This window comes from Salvelinus alpinus, chromosome 2, assembly GCF_045679555.1.
Source record: "Salvelinus alpinus chromosome 2, SLU_Salpinus.1, whole genome shotgun sequence".
Taxonomy (NCBI): Eukaryota; Metazoa; Chordata; class Actinopteri; order Salmoniformes; family Salmonidae; genus Salvelinus; species Salvelinus alpinus.
The window spans coordinates 69,751,518-69,771,753 of NC_092087.1; the positions used below are offsets into that span (position 1 = coordinate 69,751,518).

Below are 20,236 nucleotides of genomic sequence, written 5' to 3' on the forward strand. Positions count from 1 at the left end.
TGATGTGTGTGTTCTATATCTCCACAGTGTGTAACTATGATGTGTGTGTTCTATATCTCCACAGTGTAACTATGATGTGTGTGTTCTGTATCTCCACAGTGTAACTATGATGTGTGTGTTCTATATCTCCACAGTGTAACTATGATGTGTGTGTTCTATATCTCCACAGTGTAACTATGATGTGTGTGTTCTATATCTCCACAGTGTGTAACTATGATGTGTGTGTTCTATATCTCCACAGTGTGTAACTATGATGTGTGTGTTCTATATCTCCACAGTGTGTAACTATGATGTGTGTGTTCTATATCTCCACAGTGTGTAACTATGATGTGTGTGTTCTATATCTCCACAGTGTTACTATGATGTGTGTGTCTCTTCTCTTCAGCAGTGAGAGACGGCTCATCGGGCCAATGTGAGGTACCCAGAGACCCCCGCTACCCCGACTGCCCTGGAAAGGTCGATGTGAGTTTCTCTCCGTCTATCTAGCTAGGGTATAAGAGATTCTCCTGATATCTTATTACCAATGTTCCCTCTAAGCTCCCGAGGACTGCAGTGCAGAATAAATATCAGCCCGTGCAGAGAAGCACGAGATTGAACTTCACTCAACTTTATAGAGGTTTCCCCCTTTGTTTACACTTTCAACGTTTCCCTTTGCCTTGGGAATTGTGATTGAATCAATGCAACATACCGAAACAAAACAAAGAGATTTTGTTGTAGGTAGAACGCATCGGTGTAGGATTCTATTGCATTGATATGCATGAGTCAATCAATCAAATGTATTTATAAAGCCCTTTTTACATCAGCGGATGTCACAAAATGCAGATGTAGAAGCACGGTGGCTTGTAAAAACTCCCTAGAAAGGCAGGAACCTAGGAAGAAACCTAGAGAGGAACCAGGCTCTGAGAGGTGGCCAGTCCTTTTCTGGCGGTGCCGGGTGGAGATTATAACAGTACATGGCCAAGATGTTCAAACGTTCATAAATGACCAGCAGGGTCAAATAATAATAATCATAGTGGTTGTAGCGGGTGCAACAGGTCAGCACCTCAGGAGTAAATGTCAGTTGGCTTTTCATAGCCGATCATTCAGTTAGAGACAGCAGGTGCGGTAAAGAACTCTACACAGACTTGTGAGGCATAACCAATCAGAGCTGGAATAGGCCTATATGCAAATAGTCCTTTGCCATATATGGATCTGTGCCAATCACTTTAAACTGGACTATGTTTACAGCATGAGCGGTCGTGAGTAGATGTGCTTGTTTTGAAATTAAAGAGAGAGCTACATGTAGCCATGTGTGCACATTTGTTCATATCCTTTGCTAGTTAGTGAGTTATTAGCCCAGTTATCGATCATTTGTAGTCAGCAATGGGGGAGTGATTGCTTCCTGTAAGAGCACAAAACGTGTACATTTCTAGCCATCTTTGAAAAGCAAGTCAGGTAAACAGTCTTTTTTTGTCTTAAAGGTGCAGTTTTGTATTTTGAGACAGGCTTGAATATGCTAACCTGTCTGGCTCCGGGGTTCCGCTAGCGGAACTCCTCCCACATTCCACTGAAAAGGCAGAGCGCGAAATTCAAAAAATATTTTTTTGAAATATTTAACTTTCACACATTAACAAGTCCAATACAGCAAATGAAAGATACACATCTTGTGAATCCAGCCAACATGTCCAATGTTTAAAATGTTTTACAGCGAAAACACCACGTATATTTATGTTAGCCCCCCACCAAATACAAAAAAGGACAGACATTTTTCACAGCACAGGTAGCATGCACAAAACCAACATAACTAACCAAGATCCAACCAAATTAACCAAGAAACAACTTCATCAGATGACAGTCCTATAACATGTTACACAATAAATCTATGTTTTGTTCGAAAAATTTGCATATTTGAGGTATAAATCAGTTTTACATTGCAGCTACCATCACAGCTACCGTCAAAAATAGCACCGAAGCAGCCAGAGTAATTATAGAGACCAACGTGAAATACCTAAATACTCATCATAAAACATTTCTGAAAAATCGATGGTGTACAGCAAATTAAAGACAAACATCTTGTGAATCCAGCCAATATTTCCGATTTTTTAAGTGTTTTACAGCGAAAACACAATATAGCATTATATTAGCTTACTACAATAGCCTACCACACTACCGCATTCATTCATCAAGGCACGTTAGCGATAGCAATAGGCACGTTAGCGATAGCGAATAAACCAGCAAAATATATTAATTTTCACTAACCTTCATAAACCTTCATCAGATGACAGTCCTATAACATCAGGTTATACATACGCTTATGTTTTGTTCGAAAATGTGCATATTTAGAGCTGAAATCAGTGGTTATACATTGTGCTAACGTAGCATCTTTTTCCCAGAATGTGCGGATATTTTTCTAAAACTCACCTATTCTGACCAAATAACTATTCATAAACATGACTAAAAAATACATGTTGTATAGGAAATGATAGATACACTAGTTCTTAATGCAATCGCCGTGTTAGAATTCTAAAAATAACTTCATTACGACATCCAGCTTATGTTATAGCGAGAGTGCCCAAAATCTGGGCGCAAACTACTAGTACAACATGTTCGACAGATATATGAAATAGCATCATAAAATGGGTCCTACTTTTGACGATCTTCCATCAGAATGTTGTACAAGGGGTCCTTTGTCGTGAACAATCGTTGTTTGGTTTTAGAACGTCCTCTTCTCCAGTCAATTAGCACAGAAAGCTAGCAAAGTAGCGCGAAGCTCTCCTTCCTGAACAAAGGCACACAACGCAACACGCCTAACGTCCCGAAAAAATGTAAATAATCTAATAAAACTATATTGAAAAAACATACTTTACGATGATATTGTCACATTTATCAAATAAAATCAAAGCCGGAGATATTAGTGGTCTATAACGACAGCTTTCCAGAAGGCAATCCCAGGCTCCTTCTCGCGCTTTCCAGAAAACAGGAAATGGGTGACACGTCATGCCAAGAGCTTTTATTCCACCTCAGACCAAGATAAACACTCCATTTCTTCTCTCACTGCCTATTGACATCTAGTGGAAGGTGTATGACGTGCATGTATACTTATACGTATCAAGCCCATTTATAGGCAGGCCCTAGAACAGAGCATCGTTTTCAGATTTTCCACTTCCTGATCAGGAAGTTTGCTGCCAAATGAGTTCTGTTTTACTCACAGATATAATTCAAACGGTTTTAGAAACTAGAGAGTTTTCTATCCAATAGTAATAATAATATGCATATTGTACAAGCAAAAATTGAGTACGAGGCCGTTTAAATTGGGCACGATTTTCCCCCAAAGTGAAAACAGCGCCCTCTGTCCTCAACAGGCTAAGTAGCCAATAGGCGGAGGTTAGCATAATTTGTCTGATTCTCTGTAATAATGGTGCATTTTACAGTTTTTTCCAACTGCTTACACACGTTTTCAAAACTGTCTCCTTTTTTCAAAACTCTACACACAATTCCCAAAACTGCACACACAAAATGCAAAATGCCTCACATCTGCTTCAAAATGTAACACTGCATTCAAAATGCCATAACACGTCAGAATGAAGCATTTGCATCAAATGGCAAACACTGCTTTCATAATAGTACATTTTTGGATATACCATGTAAACACTGTTGTTCTAAATCTAAAGCTCTTTGGTCTTTCATAGGCTTATATCTACATATCAATACAATGTTCTACAGTGAAAGTAATCTGCTGAGAGGGGTAACAAGTACACTGTAAACACCAATGCAATGTAGAAACAGAAAATATTTATTAGGCCAAACGTTACTGTTGTATACAGAGCATACAACAAAACCATAAACATATGTAAACCAAAAGTATATTCTTTAGAATACAGTAAAGAACACAATTGTGTGTGTGGGGTCCCGGGGGGGCAGTCCAGGAATTGGTAGGGGGGGGGTAGTCACCAGTGCCAAGCTACGCTTCATCTCTTCTCCGGCCTGGGTCTGGCCACAATACTTTGTCCACATCACAAGATACGTTTTCTTTTGCCAAACATTGAGGGAAGTATCTCCTAGCATGGTGTATCCAACCTTGGACAGAGGCAACCTCTATGTCCCCACATGCGTCCTCCATTGCCTGGAGAAGCGGCATGCGGGCATAGGGTTGGCGATCATACACTTTCCAGCGCCAGGCTGAGAAGAATTCCTCTATGGGATTTAGAAAAGGTGAATATGGGGGTAGGTACAAAACTACAAATTGTGGATGGGTGGCAAACCAGTTTTGGACCAGAACAGCCCGGTGAAAACTAACACTGTCCCATAAAACCACAAATCTAGCAGGCTCCTGATCTGGATCAGGGACAAGCATTGTGTAAATTGCATCCAGAAAAGTGAGCATATGGCCGGTGTTGTACGGACCCAGTGTGGCATTGTGATGGAGGACCCCGTTTTGAGTGATGGCAGCACACATAGTTATATTACCCCCACGCTGTCCAGGGACATTGGTAATTGCCCTCTGTCCTATTACATTTCTTCCGTGGCGCCTGGTTTTGGTGAGGTTGAAGCCAACCTCATCCACATAAATAAATTCATGGCGAATTACATGGGCATCCAGCTCCAATACTCTCTGTAACAGACAAGAGGATATACAGATGAGTAAATATGGTATGTCTGAAGTACTGGAAGTAGTGTTGCATACATACCTCTACAAAGTCATGTCGCATATTCTTGACTCTGTCAGAGTTTCTCTCAAATGGCACCTTGTAAAGTTGTTTCATCGTCACTCTGCCGTTGGAGGATGCGTTGTATGGTCGACAGGCTTACAGCATTGATGTTGTTAAATATGGTGTCATTATTCAAGATATGCTCTCTTATCTCTCGAATCCTAATTGCATTGTTGGCCAAAACCATATTTATAATTGCAGTCTCTTGTACATCTGTAAACAAGCGTCCTCGTCCTCCATGATGTCTTTGCCTTTCCACTCTGTACAGAATTCAAACACAGTATGTGTTCAGCATAGGAACTGTAAACAATGTACAAAAAAATGTAGTACAGCATGATAACCAACCTCATTCATTCAATGGAGTGCAGTAAATGGATGGCTTAGTTACACATGTTTATGCAATACTATGCAGTCACACGTATTTTACAGTACATTACTGTAATGCTAAAATAGTAATTAGATAGTTGCATACCTGTTCTCATTTCTGAAGGTTCGAATTATGGACGCCACTGTAAATCGACTCAAGTGGGCTGGACTCTCAGTCCAGCCTCTCTCATGGTCAAACCGTGGTTGATCACATGATCAACAAGTGTTGCCCTAATCTCATCAGAGATGGCTCTCCTTCCTTCTCTTCTTTGCCCTCGTCCTCTTCTTCCTCTTCCTCTACCTCCTACTCCTCTTGCTCTCTGTCCATTGTTGGCATCCATTGTTCAAAACAGGTAATCTGACCTTTGACCTATTTATAGGCCTATACTACAGTAAAGCAGTGATTGGTTAGTGATCAGTTAAGCTATTCGTGTTTGCACATGTGAGGAGTGTGTGCGTGACCTGGTGAATAAGTGTAGCATTTTGATTGGTTGTGTTTGGAAAAGGAAAGCAAGTCACTTCCTGTTAGATTTTTGTGTTTTAGGTAGAGAATTGTGTGTAGTGTTTTGAAAAAAAGTGTTTTATGCAATTAACAACTGAGTCAAAGGCTGAGAAATAGCTTATGGTTTTGGATATTTGGTGTGTAGTTTTGCACTTTGAGTGAGAGGTTTCAAAAACCGTGTGACATGAAAAGATTTTGTGTGTAAGCAGTTGGAAAAAACTGTACTAAGTCATTTTATTTTGTAAAGCGGTTTCATGTATCCAACAACACAACAACATTGTCAGTCCCCTCCTTGTCTGAAGGACAAGTGGATAAACAGGTTAATGTGAAGCCTTGCATGTTTTCTCTCAAAAGTCTCTTGGAATGTCGGCCAACATTGAACATCACACAGTGGCTGCTACTGTAGGCTGAATGATAGAACAGCTATTTCCATGTTAAAATGTGATGGGATGCATTTTCTTCATTGTTTTTGATGGTAGGCCACTCTGGTAGGCCTTCATTATGATCAAATAGCTACAGTAGCCTACTTGACCACTGTTTTAACTGTAAGTTAAAGCGGGTACAGCCTCAGTGTTCATAGTAACCGTGCGCTGGAAGTGGCACGGAACTTTCACAACATTCAAGTTCGCGCTCAGCAGACCTGAAATTAGCTCAGTGAAAAAATCTGTGGGAAAATTACTTATAACCTGCAATTCCATCTGTACATTTGAACTTAAGTACATCTAATCTATGACCAAGGAGTAGAAAACTCCCTTTTGTTTTAATATGACCTGTGGCAATTATTTTATTATTTTTATTTGTGTTTAACAAAGTCAAAGTAACCTGACCATTAAACTTTGACCTGTGTATCACCAGTGGATGCGGGCCCGCTGGACGTCAGACCCGTGCTATGCCTTCTACGGGGTGGACGGCTCCGACTGCTCATTCCTTATCTACCTGAGCGAGGTGGAGTGGTTCTGCCCCCCTCTGGCCTGGAGGAACCACAGCAGCCCCCTCACCGTCCACACACACTCACACCAGACCGCCACCACCAAGAGACAGGTGAGACACACACACACAGAACCCTTCCTACACACAGAACCCTTCCTACCATTCATACACACACAGAACCCTTCCTACACACACAGAACCCTTCCTACCATTCATACACCCTTCCTACCATTCATACACACACAGAACCCTTCCTACCATTCATACACACACAGAACCCTTCCTACACACACAGAACCCTTCCTACCATTCATACACACACAGACACTGAACAACCACTGTCAAGAGACTGGTAAGAGGGACACACACACACACATACACACACAAAGGAAGACTCATGCACTCACAAAAGCAGATGCCCATATACACACGAGCCCTGCAAAGAGACGCATGGCTAAAGCGTACATGTTTAAGCACTCACACACACTAATTCACACTCAAAAGAGCACAGCCAATAGACGAATGAATCTTCATGCTTGCACTGTATAAGCTCGCATGGTAGATATGAAAACACATTCATATGAGCACATGACCGCGTTCTCTGCTAATTGTTTTACGGTGTTCATCTCTCTCCTCCACCTCCTCCCTCAGCTCCCTCTCTCATTGCACGGCTGTATAGCCAACTCCACACGCAGCGCAGATGAACTCTTTACACTCAAACATACAGCTCAGTGCCTGATACTATTTGCAGAACGGTGTTCAAGGCTGAGTCAATATGTGCTATTTCTTCTAAACAATCCCTGCACAGTCTATGTGTGTGTGTGTGTGTGTGTGTGTGTGTGTGTGTGTGTGTGTGTGTGTGTGTGTGTGTGTGTGTGTGTGTGTGTGTGTGTGATCTGAGTGTGTGAGTGTGAATGCTGAGTGTGTTTGTGTGAATTCTCTGCTGTACTTTAGTATTGAATGGCTTATTAGTGTTTGGCAACATTCCTAATTACAGTAGTGGCTCTGTTAGCCAGATAATCTAGGCGTGTGTGTGTGTGTGTGTGTGTGTGTGTGTGTGTGTGTGTGTGTGTGTGTGTGTGTGTGTGTGTGTGTGTGTGTGTGTGTGTGTGTGTGTGTGTGTGTGTGATGGACTGAGAGAGAAAGACGTTTAGACTGCATAGTCATAGTCGTTTAACTAGCACAGGTTCCTCTAGAGACTTAACTTGTAGTACTATCTCCCCAGAGAACACAGGCTGCACACACTCCTCTAAACTACTGTGTTCCTATTGCAGAGGGAGTGTGGGAGAGGAGCCTGTGTGGGTAGCTATCATGTAATGCCGTATTCAGTATATCTGTAGGCTTGCTCCAGTTGACCTCTCTCCTCATCCTTCCTCCCACACTTTCTCCATCTCTCACCCTCTTCTTGTGTCTTTCTTCACTACTTACACTCTCTCTGCATCTCTGTAAAGTTATAGGCTTTTATTGTTTTGGATTTTAGATAATATACATTTTTTTAAGATAAAAATGGGGGGGGATTGACCTCTGTCTCTCTCTCTCCCTCTCTCCCTCCCCCTCCCTATAGGCTGCATTCCGTACAGACCTGTCATCTCTGCTAGACCAGGTCGGCACGGGCAAAGAGTCCCTGAGCTTCATGAAGCGCCGCATGAGGAGGCTGGCATCACAGTGGGGCACGGCCGCCCAGCGCCTCCACGCCAAGCTGCGCCAACGCTGGAGGGAACAGAAGAAGGTAGAGATGAGAGAGAGAGGAGAGAGGAGAGAGGAGAGAAGAGAGAGAGAGAGAAGAGAGAGAGAGAGAGAGAGAGAGAGAGAGAGAGAGAGAGAGAGAGAGAGAGAGAGAGAGAGAGAGAGAGAGAGAGAGAGAGAGAGAGAGAGAGAGAGAGAGAGAGAGAGAGAGAGAGAGAGAGAGAGAGAGAGAGAGAGAGAGAGAGAGAGAGAGAGAGAGAGAGAGAGAGAGAGAGAGAGAGAGAGAGAGTTTTAAATAACCTTTATTGGGTCTGGGAACCCACAACACAATGAACACTCAAGCAAAACCATGGTTACACATCAGTTAAAAACACAACACCAAATCTTCCTCCACAGTAACTAAACACATCAGCCTCTGAATACCCAATATACTCATAAACAGATCAATGTTGTTAACCATTTTGTAATAGGCAAACTCAACCCTTAGTCTTTCCTCCAACATCCCCTCCAGCATTCCCACCCCATCCACAGACCCCTGTCCCCGAATACTGTTCTTTTGGGTCTTCCATATTGTAAATTTAGCTGCCCCTGACACAAAATTAAGCAAAATAACTACACTCCTTCGACTAAACCTGTACTTTAGCCCAAATTTAAACTGTTGGGAAGAGAAAACCTCTCACAGAGCTGAGAACCAGCTAGTGATCAGGTCAATCATCCTGACCAACCTGGGACACTGTCAGAACAGATGTGCCAGAGTTTCAGACTCAGCACAGAATGGACACCCTTCCCCAACAGTAGGGTCCAGGTGTACCAGATGCATGTTAATGGCTATGGCTCCATGTATTATCCTCCATTGGAGGTCAGCCGTCCTCTTTTCAATAGGCAAACACAACCGCCCACCTTGTCGATTTGACTCCTTCCAGGGAAGAAACACAGGACACTTTTACACAGATTTTGTACACAGCCTTCTTTCCCACGGCCTTGATCTCCCCCAGCTCCGGGGTATGGAAGGAAAGCAGCATCCCCACGTCCTCCTCGAATGCCCCCGCTGCAGCACTGACATTCAGCGCAGGGAACGTATAATCCAGACCCTCCGTCCATCGATCAGAATTGGAAGTGTCAGTCACATACTGCCGATTGAAGTATTGGCAAGGAATCGCAGACCTCAGCGACGACCTTCCTCAGTAGGCGAGATGATCGGATCCCCGCTCTTTCTCCCAGCTCCTCCAAACAATCTGCTCCTGCTCCGCATCAGATGACCCAGCTTGGTACGCCCCACACTTAACAGGCATGAACGTAGGATGGCTGAACCCAGAGCACGGGACTGGATGGCAGTGTTGTGAAAAAGAGGCTCTTCAAAAAGCCACATCTCTGGTGGCGTGCCGGCCTTACGGGACTTGACAAAAACTCTGCATAACAGACTCATAAAATGTAGTCAAGCCAGACAAATCACTCCCCTCTAGCTTTAAAGAGGAAAAGATGCTTGTCTAAGCCCAAACAGCCCGCTCTCCTCATCAATGTGTAGGCTGTTGTCGACCCAGCTAGAACCGTCACTGTACATCGCACAACAGTCTCTGGGCTGCTTGAAGCCGGAAAGCCATGATCCTGAAAGAAATGTCCACCAGGCCTTGCCCACCCTCGTGCAGTGGCAGGTACAGGGCTGCAGCTTTAATCTAGTGTTGTCCCGACCAGAGGAAATTGACAAGGGTCCTCTGAAGCTCTTGTATCAAAAACCTCTGATGGCTGTAAAATCATTAGTCTGTGCCACAGGGTAGAGGCAACTAGATTATTGGCTACCAGCGCCCTTCCCCTATAAGACAGCTGAGGTAGCACTTATTTACACCTTGACAATCTGGCACACACTTTCTCCACTACACCCTCCCAGTTATTTTTCTGAAAGACATCGGAGCCTAGAAAACACCCTGTCTTCATCCCATCTCTGCCCCACTGAATCCCCCCTGGTAACCGTGGAGCGGATCCTATCTGAAGCCCCCCTGGTAACCGTGAAGCGGATCCTATCTGAAGCCCCCCTGGTAACCGTGGAGCGGATCCTATCTGAAGCCCCCCTGGTAACCGTGGAGCGGATCCTATCTGAAGCCCCCCTGGTAACCGTGGAGCGGACCCCATCTGGAGCTGACCTGCCCACAGCGATTCGCTCTTTCCCCAATTGACTCTAGCTGAGGAGGCCCCCTCATACACCTTTAAAGTGTTTGATAGAACCTTAACATCCTCACCCCCTATAATATTAACTGTCACGTCATCTGCATACGCAGACAGTGCTATCGTGGGACCCTTCATTACCCTTGGCACAGAGAAACCAGTAAGCCTCGCTCTTAAAAACAAAGCATTGGTTCCGTTGCCAGACAATATAACTGTTCTGAAATTGGGCATCCCTGCCTGATACCCCTTTGGACGGGGATGGGGCAACTCACACCACCCCTTCACCATACATAAGGGCCCAGCATACAGTAAACTCATCCAAGATTTTTAAAAACATCCCCAAACCCAAATGCTTTCATTGTTTTGAACAAGTACTGGTGGTCCACATGGGCAAAAGCCTTCTCCTGATCGAAAGAAAGTAAACCCACACATCAGACAGTTTACAAATGTCTAAAACGTATTTTCTTAGAAACAAGTTATCAACAATAGAGTGGTCAGGTACACAGTAAGACGGGTCCTTTTGGACCAACACCCCCAGATATTCTTTCAACCTGTTTGAGAGACATTTAGATACGGTTTTATATTCTGCACACAGCAATGCAACAGGTCGCCACTTTTTTAGAAAAGCCAAATCCCCCTTTTTTTGGCAACAATGAATGCACAGCACGTTGACAGGATACAGGAAGAGAACCCTCGTGAAAAGATTCACACACCACTTCATAAAAATCCCCCCCAATAGACCCCCAAAAGTCAGATGGTAAACCATCGATGCCAGAGGCTCGGCCTGATGAGAGCTGCATAACTGCTGTGGACAGCTCCTTCAGAGTAATGTCAGAGTCCAAAGCAGCTCTCTGCTCAGGGCCCAATTGAGGAAGTCCATGTAACAACTGTTTAGTACACAGAGAATCACAATCCTCCGCCTTATAGAGGGCAGAGTAGAAATCTACGGCATTTCACTGTCATCCGTGGTCACCTACCCATCAGGGAGACGAAGGCAATACGCTCTGTACCCTCATTAGGAGCATAAACATAAAAATAAATAAAAATAAGAAAACATAACATGCACCTTGACCAACAAAACACGACCCTTGACAATCTCTGTTGTAGATACCACAGTCACCCCTAAGCCTGGGGAAAACTAAATTGCCACCCCAGCACTGAAATGAGTACCATGACTGAGTATACGCTGCCCCTCCCACCACATACCTCAGTCAACCTCATTAGCCTCATCACTATGTGTCTCCTGTAGAAAATCTACATTAAGCCTTTTCTGTTTTATTACTTCTAACGCCCAAGCCTTCTTATTCCTGTCCCTTCCCCCATTAATACTGAGAGAACCTCCCCTTAGTACCTCCACGTAGAAAAGAGAAAGGAGAAGCAGAAGACACCACAGAGAAACCAGACTAAGAGAAGAAACACACCCTATGAGGCATGATCATCATCAGTTTTCATTTTCTCTTAACCTGACCACGTTTCCCACGACCTTTCGTTGCCGTGACAGCAGTAACACATTTCCTCAAGGGAAAAAGCTTCTTCACACTCAACTTGTCCTAACCCCACCGTCTTCTGTAACACCACAGCTGACCTCACAAACTCATCAACATCAACAACAAAAAATGGCAAATTTCACAGATTTACCAAAAGTCGGCTCCAGGAACCCATTTATCTCCTCTAGATTATAAATTGAGTCGTCGCCAGCTGCTATCATATCAAGAGTGATATCCATATCCTTCTCCTGATCCTCCTCAACTGAGGCCACAGACCTCTGACTCATCTCAGCCACATCACTCTCAACACTCCCCACTTGCACCCCATCATTCGTACCAGGCATCTCCTCCACTACCTGGGAGACTAGCCCCACCCGAACCCCATTACTCGTAGTGGGCATCTCCTCCACTACCTGGGAGACTAGCTCCACATGAACCCCCTCCTGTACCCCATCACTCGTACCGGGCATCTCCTCACCAGTCTGAGAAAATGGCTCCCCAGATCTGTCTTTACCTCCTACAACAATGTGTTTCTGCTGCATAACAGCCGGGTGTTTGAAACGACATAGCCTGTTTCAAAGCTGGGTGTTTGCAACCCAATGGGACAATCTTAATTGAACTTGCAAACTTCCCACACCTCAATAACTCGCGCTCCAATAGCTCATCGGGAATAAACGGTGGTACATTTGAAATCGTTACCCTTGTTGACGGAGAAAAAAACGGCGCAACTTGAATAAACATACCTTTAAGAAGTACGCCATGCTCAACCATACGATCAACAAGACGCTCTTCTTTAAGAAAAGCCACCACCGCTTCACTCATCTGCGACGCATAAGCAACATTCTCATAGCCTACCGTCTCTCCTACGGCGACCAGAAACTCCTCCACAGTGACAGTAGCTTCAGTAACACACCTAAAGCCGTGCCGAAGTGACAGGGACGGCGCCCCCATGTGGGTTGCCATCCCCGCCAAGAAAATTCTACCACAACAAATAAATAATCACCTTAATCATGCATAGAAAAATGAAAACCACCAAGAAAAGGAAAACAAGAAGGAAAACACAGGAGATCAAACTCCAGACAACACTCGCATACGCTCATACAATTCCCAGCATAGAGAGAGAGAGAGAGAGAGAGAGAGAGAGAGAGAGAGAGAGAGAGAGAGAGAGAGAGAGAGAGAGAGAGAGAGAGAGAGAGAGAGAGAGAGAGAGAGAGAGGACTGGAGAAATCGAAAGATGGCGCGAACGAGAGGTGATAAAAGAACAGGCCCTCATCCTTCACTCCTCACATCTTGTCTCTGCCCGTTTCTCTCTCTAAAAGAAGCCAGCAGGCCTCAGATGGGCGTCCATCCACACAGAGCCTCCACAGTATTGATTAATGGAGCCGTCTTGTGCCTCAAACGCATGACGTGGATTTGTTATTTTAGATCGGTCCTCTCCTCCTCTCTCCGACTGTGTGATACTGTGCTATCTCTACACCAGATGTTTCAATGCTTTAACTGCAGTTTTAGTGCGCTGGTCCAAAGCTGTTTATCATGACGTAATTGGTAGACAGAGGCTGCTCTGTGTGCTGATTAATACTGATCGGGGATCAGTGTACAGCCCCGTGATGGAGTGCTTAATATGTGGATAATATCTGATCCCAGATCAGGTGTTGACTGTCATTCTCTGGTATGCTTGTGTGTCTACCCCACCAGTAGACGACATGTCAGGAACTAAAGAACTAAATAATAAAACACTTGGGAGTCCTCTTAATTGAGGAAAAGCAGCCTGCCACCGTTTAACTCTGACCCCTGTGCTGCCTATCTTTTCCTCGATCCTGCTCTTCCTCCCTCTCTGCCTCTGTCTCTGACTCTCTCCACTGATGCAATCCCAATTTAGTATTCCTCTCCGGTTCACTTTTTAACCTTCCAAAATGTTCTGGGGATTAAATTATGTTTCCCTTGATTGAGTTTGTTTGGTTTGTTTATTGTGTATGCTCCGGGAAAAGGAATAACTTCCTGGAGCGGAGAGAGATAGAAAGGGAGTAAGGGAGAGAGATAGAGAGAGCGATAGGGAGAGGGAAGGAGAGAGAGACAAAGGGAGAGAGATAGAGAGAGTGATAGGGAGAGGGAAGGAGAAAGAGACAAAGGGAGAGGGAAGGAGAGAGAGACAAAGGGAGAGAGATAGAGAGAGCGATAGGGAGAGGGAAGGAGAGAGAGACAAAGGGAGAGAGATAGAGAGAGCGATAGGGAGAGGGAAGGAGAGACAGACAAAGGGAGAGGGAAGGAGAGAGAGACAAAGGGAGAGGGAAGGAGAGAGAGACAAAGGGAGAGGGAAGGAGAGAGACATAGAGAGAGAATAACCATTATTTCACCTGTCAGTGGCAGAAACAGGGACAGGGAAGGGATCCCAGGAGAGCATGGAATAGAGGAGTCTTTGTCTGTGTGTGTCTTGTGTGCACCGTTTTACATTTTCTATAATATATGCCACTCAACAGAGGCTGTTATCCAGAGAGACTTACAGTGCAGTGAGTGCATACTGAGTGCATATAGTTCTAGTTCATGTATGTGATCCCTGAGGGAATTGAACCGACTACCTTTGGAAAGAGTGGGGTTTCAAAAAGTTCCATTCCTGCTCTGACGAACCTCGATTGAGAGACAGACAGACAGACAGACAGACAGACAGAAAGTACAAGATCCTGTCTCCTGAGTGTGTTGAACTATTTTTGTGGGGACCAGAAGTCTCCACAAGAATAGTTAAACACGTCCACACACTATATACGCCACTCAACAGAGGCTGTTATCGAGAGAGACTTACAGTGCAGTGAGTGCATATGTCTCAATGAGGGTTCTACCTGGAACCAGTCCTATAGGGACTGCCGAAAAAAACTTTTGCCGCCCTTTTTCTAAGAGCGTATAGGAGAGCTATGGGAGACCAGCATGGACTGCATTTCTCCCTTCAATTCCAGGCTGTTTGATGAGCAGTGTTCACGGCTGAGTCTATGTATGCTGTTCTTTACAAAACAATCCTAGCACTTAAAGACCCATTGTGTGTGTGTGTGTGTGTGTGTGTGTGTGTGTGTGTGTGTGTGTGTGTGTGTGTGTGTGTGTGTGTGTGTGTGTGTGTGTGTGTGTGTGTGTGTGTGTGTGTGTGTGTGTGTGTGTGTGTGTGTGTGTGTGTGTGTGTGTGTGTGTGTGTGTGTGTGTGTGTGTGTGTGTGTGATGACCTCATCAGTCTTGGTGTTTCTTAGAGAGTAGACTGACCTACAACCTACAGTAGGGGGTAAGATACAGTATGCAGCCGTGATGGGACGGGGGGTAAAGGGGAGGGTAGAGGCTGTAGTTGGCAGTGCCAGCCTGTGTGCCACCCTCACCCCCCAACCCCCTCACTCAGACATCTGTGCCCTTCGGACTGGCTGGTGGAAGGGCAGTGTGTGGGCACGCAGGTTTGTTAGAGCGCAACAGGTGCCCGAACACACACACATACACGCTCACACAGGCACGCAACCCCCCCCCTACACACCACCCTGCTAACGGGCACCAGGTTAAACATTAGTATTCTGTTGGGGTTAGCGTGTTAGCGATGAGTGGAGCTGAGCACTGGAGACACACAGTATTATAGAGAGCGCTTCACTGTAGTGTCACTACCACACGCACACACTCACACACTCACACACACTTAAAACACAAAGTTTAGACTCACACATTCTCACACTTAAAACACTAAGTTTAGACTCACACACATAAAACACTAAGTTTAGACTCACACACATAAAACACTAAGTTTAGACTCACTCACTCACACTAAAAAAACTCAGTTTAGACTCACTCACACATAAAACACAACGTTTAGACTCACTCACACTTAAAACACAACGTTTAGACTCACACACATAAAACACTAAGTTTAGACTCACTCACTCACACTTAAAACACTAAGTTTAGACTCACTCACACATAAAACACTAAGTTTAGACTCACTCACACATAAAATACTAAGTTTAGACTCACTCACACTTAAAACACAACGTTTAGACTCACACACATAAAACACAAAGTTTAGACTCACTCACTCACACTTAAAACACTAAGTTTAGACTCACACACATAAAACACTAAGTTTAGACTCACTCACACTTAAAACACTAAGTTTAGACTCACTCACACATAAAACACTAAGTTTAGACTCACACACACATAAAACACTAAGTTTAGACTCATTCACACATAAAACACTAAGTTTAGACTCACTCACACATAAAATACTAAGTTTAGACTCACTCACTCACACTTAAAACACTAAGTTTAGACTCACTCACACATAAAACACTAAGTTTAGACTCACTCACTCACACTTAAAACACTAACTTTAGACTCACACACACATAAAACACTAAGTTTAGACTCACTCACACTTAAAACACTAAGTTTAGACTCACTCACTCACACATAAAACACTAAGTTTAGACTCACTCACTCACACTTAAAACACTAAGTTTAGACTCACACACACATAAAACACTAAGTTTAGACTCACTCACACTTAAAACACTAAGTTTAGACTCACTCACTCACACATAAAACACTAAGTTTAGACTCACACACACTTAAAACACTAAGTTTAGACTCACTCACACATAAAACACTAAGTTTAGACTCACTCACACTTAAAACACTAAGTTTAGACTCACTCACACATAAAACACTAAGTTTAGACTCACTCACTCACACTTAAAACACTAAGTTTAGACTCACTCACACATAAAACACTAAGTTTAGACTCACTCACTCACACATAAAACACTAAGTTTAGACTCACACACTTAAAACACTAAGTTTAGACTCACACACACACACACACACACACACACACACACACACACACACACACACACACACACACACACACACACACACACACACACACACACACACACACACACACACACACACACACACACACACACACACACACACACACACACACACACTTAAAACACAAAGTTTAGAATCAAACACACACTAAAAACACTACGTTTAGACTCTCACACACACACACACACACTTAAACACTAAGTTGATACTCACACACTGACACACTGACACACACACTTTCAACACCTCCATTAGTTTAGACACTCACACACTGCGACACACACTTCATTTGACACACACGTACCCATACACACACACACATCAAGGTCACCGACTTGTCAGTGATACACATCGGCCGCCGAGCAAGACTGGTGCACAGTGCTGTTCCCCTATGTCCTCCCTCTGCAGCTTCACAGATGACTTATCTTCCTCACACTGCGCTGCACTCCACCACTGTGCGTGCGTGCGTGCGTGTTCAATCTCACTCCAAAGTTCCTATCAGCAGTAGACATTCTCTTTGCCAGTCCTACAGTCACTTTATCACTATTAGAGACTATGACAATTATATTGTAGCAGTGCCACTGGGAGGGGGAAGTTGAATTTAACACCATAGAAGGTGTAGCAGTATGTGCAGGTGGTAAGATGGTGTGTAAGGGTACAGGGAAGCAGGTGGTTGAGTTGAAGATAAGGTAGTCTCTGTTCTTTCACCGTCTGTTTCGTAGCCGTCTTTGCCTCTGGATCCATTGTGGTTTTCTGTTGCAGAGAGTGTTCTTCCTACTTCGTTCCTTGGGTTCTTTCGCTGTCAGAGGGAGAAACAGACGCATGGATGCACAAATGTTCACACATACACAGACAGAGACCCTCAGGGAGCGGCAGAAGTCCACTGTATAAACAGATACCTCCGTATGCGTGTTCAGACTCCTTAGGGAGTCACAGGGGGTGAGGTAACTGAGTCGCTGTGTGTGTATGCATGCAGGCATGCACAGTATGTGTAAAATGTGTAACCGGATCTTACGCCTTGATCACACCGACAGCGTCATTGTGCAAAATGGTACGCGGGCGGCATCGTCTGGATATGTGTCCAACAAAAGTTCGACGTTCACCTTCTGCTACCATTTCTGTCAAGCCGTCTACGCCTACAGTTTGACGCATACGTTCGATAAATCCAACGTATGCGCCACACAGAACGCTCTGCAACTTCCTCCGCAGTCGAAAACCTACTTCAAGGTTAAATATCAAGGTTACATTTCCAACATCATTCCAGTGTGTTTCATGAAGCTGCCTCCCATTTATACTTCAGTGGAGGGGAATTCACTTTGGCAAATTGAGATGAATGCTACCCATTAGCCAAAAGACAAATCCCGTTTTTCTACAGTACCACACCAGCACTACCAGAGCCAACCCAATAGGTTACTCACTCAGCAATAGAGGGCTGTCTCCAGCGTGTGAACTGAAATTCCTCCCTCCACACCAGTGTTTCTGCATTAGTCCGTGGTTGCCAGATCAGTGTGATATCCCCCTTTTTGGCCAAAGGCATTCTCAGGGCTGAAGTCATCTGCCATCTGCCACCCAAACTGTAATTTAATTGCACTTCACTTTTTTTATGAAGCACAAGTTTAACATGGAAAGCTTATTAAATCAGTGTGATATTTCATTTCATACCAGTCGCGTATTCGCTGGCCCTCGATTCGCTCGACTATGCATCCCATAGACACTCTCTCGACACACCCACACCCACACCCACACACACAGACACACACTCATTTCGGGGCTTAGAAGCCAGCAGAGATGAGACATGGAGAACTGGTATGAGCTGGTTTTGAAGTTTGTCTATGGCAGGGATGTTTCTATGGGTCTGTGTATTACTGTGTGTCTATTTCCGAATCTATTTCTATCTCCTGTCCTTGAGTGCCGCTGTGTGTAACTGTTTTCATCCTAATTACTTTCTAATAACAGACTACTTTTTAATTCGACCTGGGTGACCAGGAGAGTGAAATCGTTTGCTTATTAATGAGACAAATCAATCTCATCCGGATCATTAATTCCACTCTTTTGAGTTCCGTTCCCTCCGTTCTGGCGCTCATACAATCTGACGGGAGATGGCTAGAGGAGGAGGAGGAGGAGGAGGAGGAGGAGGTGGTGTGTGCCAGTGTTGTTGTTTAGCATCCTGCCAGCCGCTGACTATGACTTTTAGCGCATAATTAGACAGTGACTCAGGCATCACACACAGGACAGAGAGAGGGGGAGAGAGAGAGGGGGGGAGAGAGAGAGACAGAGAGAGAGGAAAAGGGAGGATGAAAGGAGGGAAAGAGAGGTGGCAGAGGGAGAGAGAGAAAGGAGGAGAGAGGGAGAGAGAGAGGGAGAGAGAGAGGGAGAGAGAGCGAGAGAGAGAGAGAGGAGGAAGAGAGACGAGGGTAAAATAGCCTCCAGGAACTTAATGAGGTATGCCCCGCTGAGTGGAGAAAAGGCTGTTAATTACCTCCACAGCAGTTCAGACTGACACACACATACTCATCGAAACACGCTGCTTACACACACACACACTCTCACACAGACACTATCTTTCTCACACACACACACACACACACACACACACACACACACACACACACACACACACACACACACACACACACACACACACACACACACACACACACACACACACACACACACACACACACACACACACTCTTTCTCATGCACACAGACACACACACACACACTTTCTCACACCACATACACACACATACACACTCACACACACACAAACTCACCACTCTCATAAGCTCATCATGTAAAAGCCAGTGAAAGTTTGTCTCTGTGTGTCTATCTGGGGCAGAAGGGCTTTCCATGCTGTGTTAGCTCGTCAGGATTACTCTGCCCAGCACCTCTCTGACATGACTGACTCTGGGATGCATCCCGAATTGTGCCCTATTCGCTACCTAAGGGAACTACTTTTCACCAGGGCTCTGGTCAAAAGTAGTGCACTACGCAGGGAATAGGGAGACATTTAGAATGCAGTCTCTGTCCAATACACAATGTGTTCTGTCTCTGATACCATAGTGTATTATTACAGAAGCATGTTTTATTACAGCAAGAGTCAGATGTATGATTAACAGTAATGTAGGCAGATGGCCGTTGTCTATTGAAAATATTTGATTGATTGAGGATGAACATGTGCTCTTGTGTGTCTGATGCTAATTACTGTATTATTACAGCTACAGTTGGGTTCTGAACTGGTATAAATGTTTTCTAATACAATGGGAGGCAGGGTTAATTTAATTCAATTCAACCTGTGCATTTAAATTTACATTTGCCTTTAAATTGGACACACCCACCGAAAGCAGAATTTAAATTCTATTTGAATGAAAGGAAGTCAAATTGAATTCAAGGCTGTTCATAGAAATTCAACTGAAAAGTGAAGCATGAAAATTATTTCCTTTGACACATGTTTTAACCCAAAGAACATGTCAATTATTACTTAAGAAATACAGATACCATTTCAAATATCAAATAGATTATCACTCATAGATTATTTATTTTTTTGTCATGAGATGTGA

General features: G+C 44.2%; 1 protein-coding gene across 1 annotated transcript in view; it reads left to right on the forward strand.

Moving 5' to 3' along the window:
- LOC139567567 (alpha-1,6-mannosylglycoprotein 6-beta-N-acetylglucosaminyltransferase B-like) overlaps positions 1-20,236 on the forward strand; it is a 160,159-nt gene that overhangs the window by 60,166 nt on the left and 79,757 nt on the right. Inside the window, exons 5-7 of the mRNA XM_071388921.1 lie at positions 386-462; positions 6,412-6,597; positions 8,051-8,215. Of these exons, the coding sequence (XP_071245022.1) occupies positions 386-462; positions 6,412-6,597; positions 8,051-8,215 (428 nt within the window). The remainder of the gene's footprint in view (positions 1-385; positions 463-6,411; positions 6,598-8,050; positions 8,216-20,236) is intronic.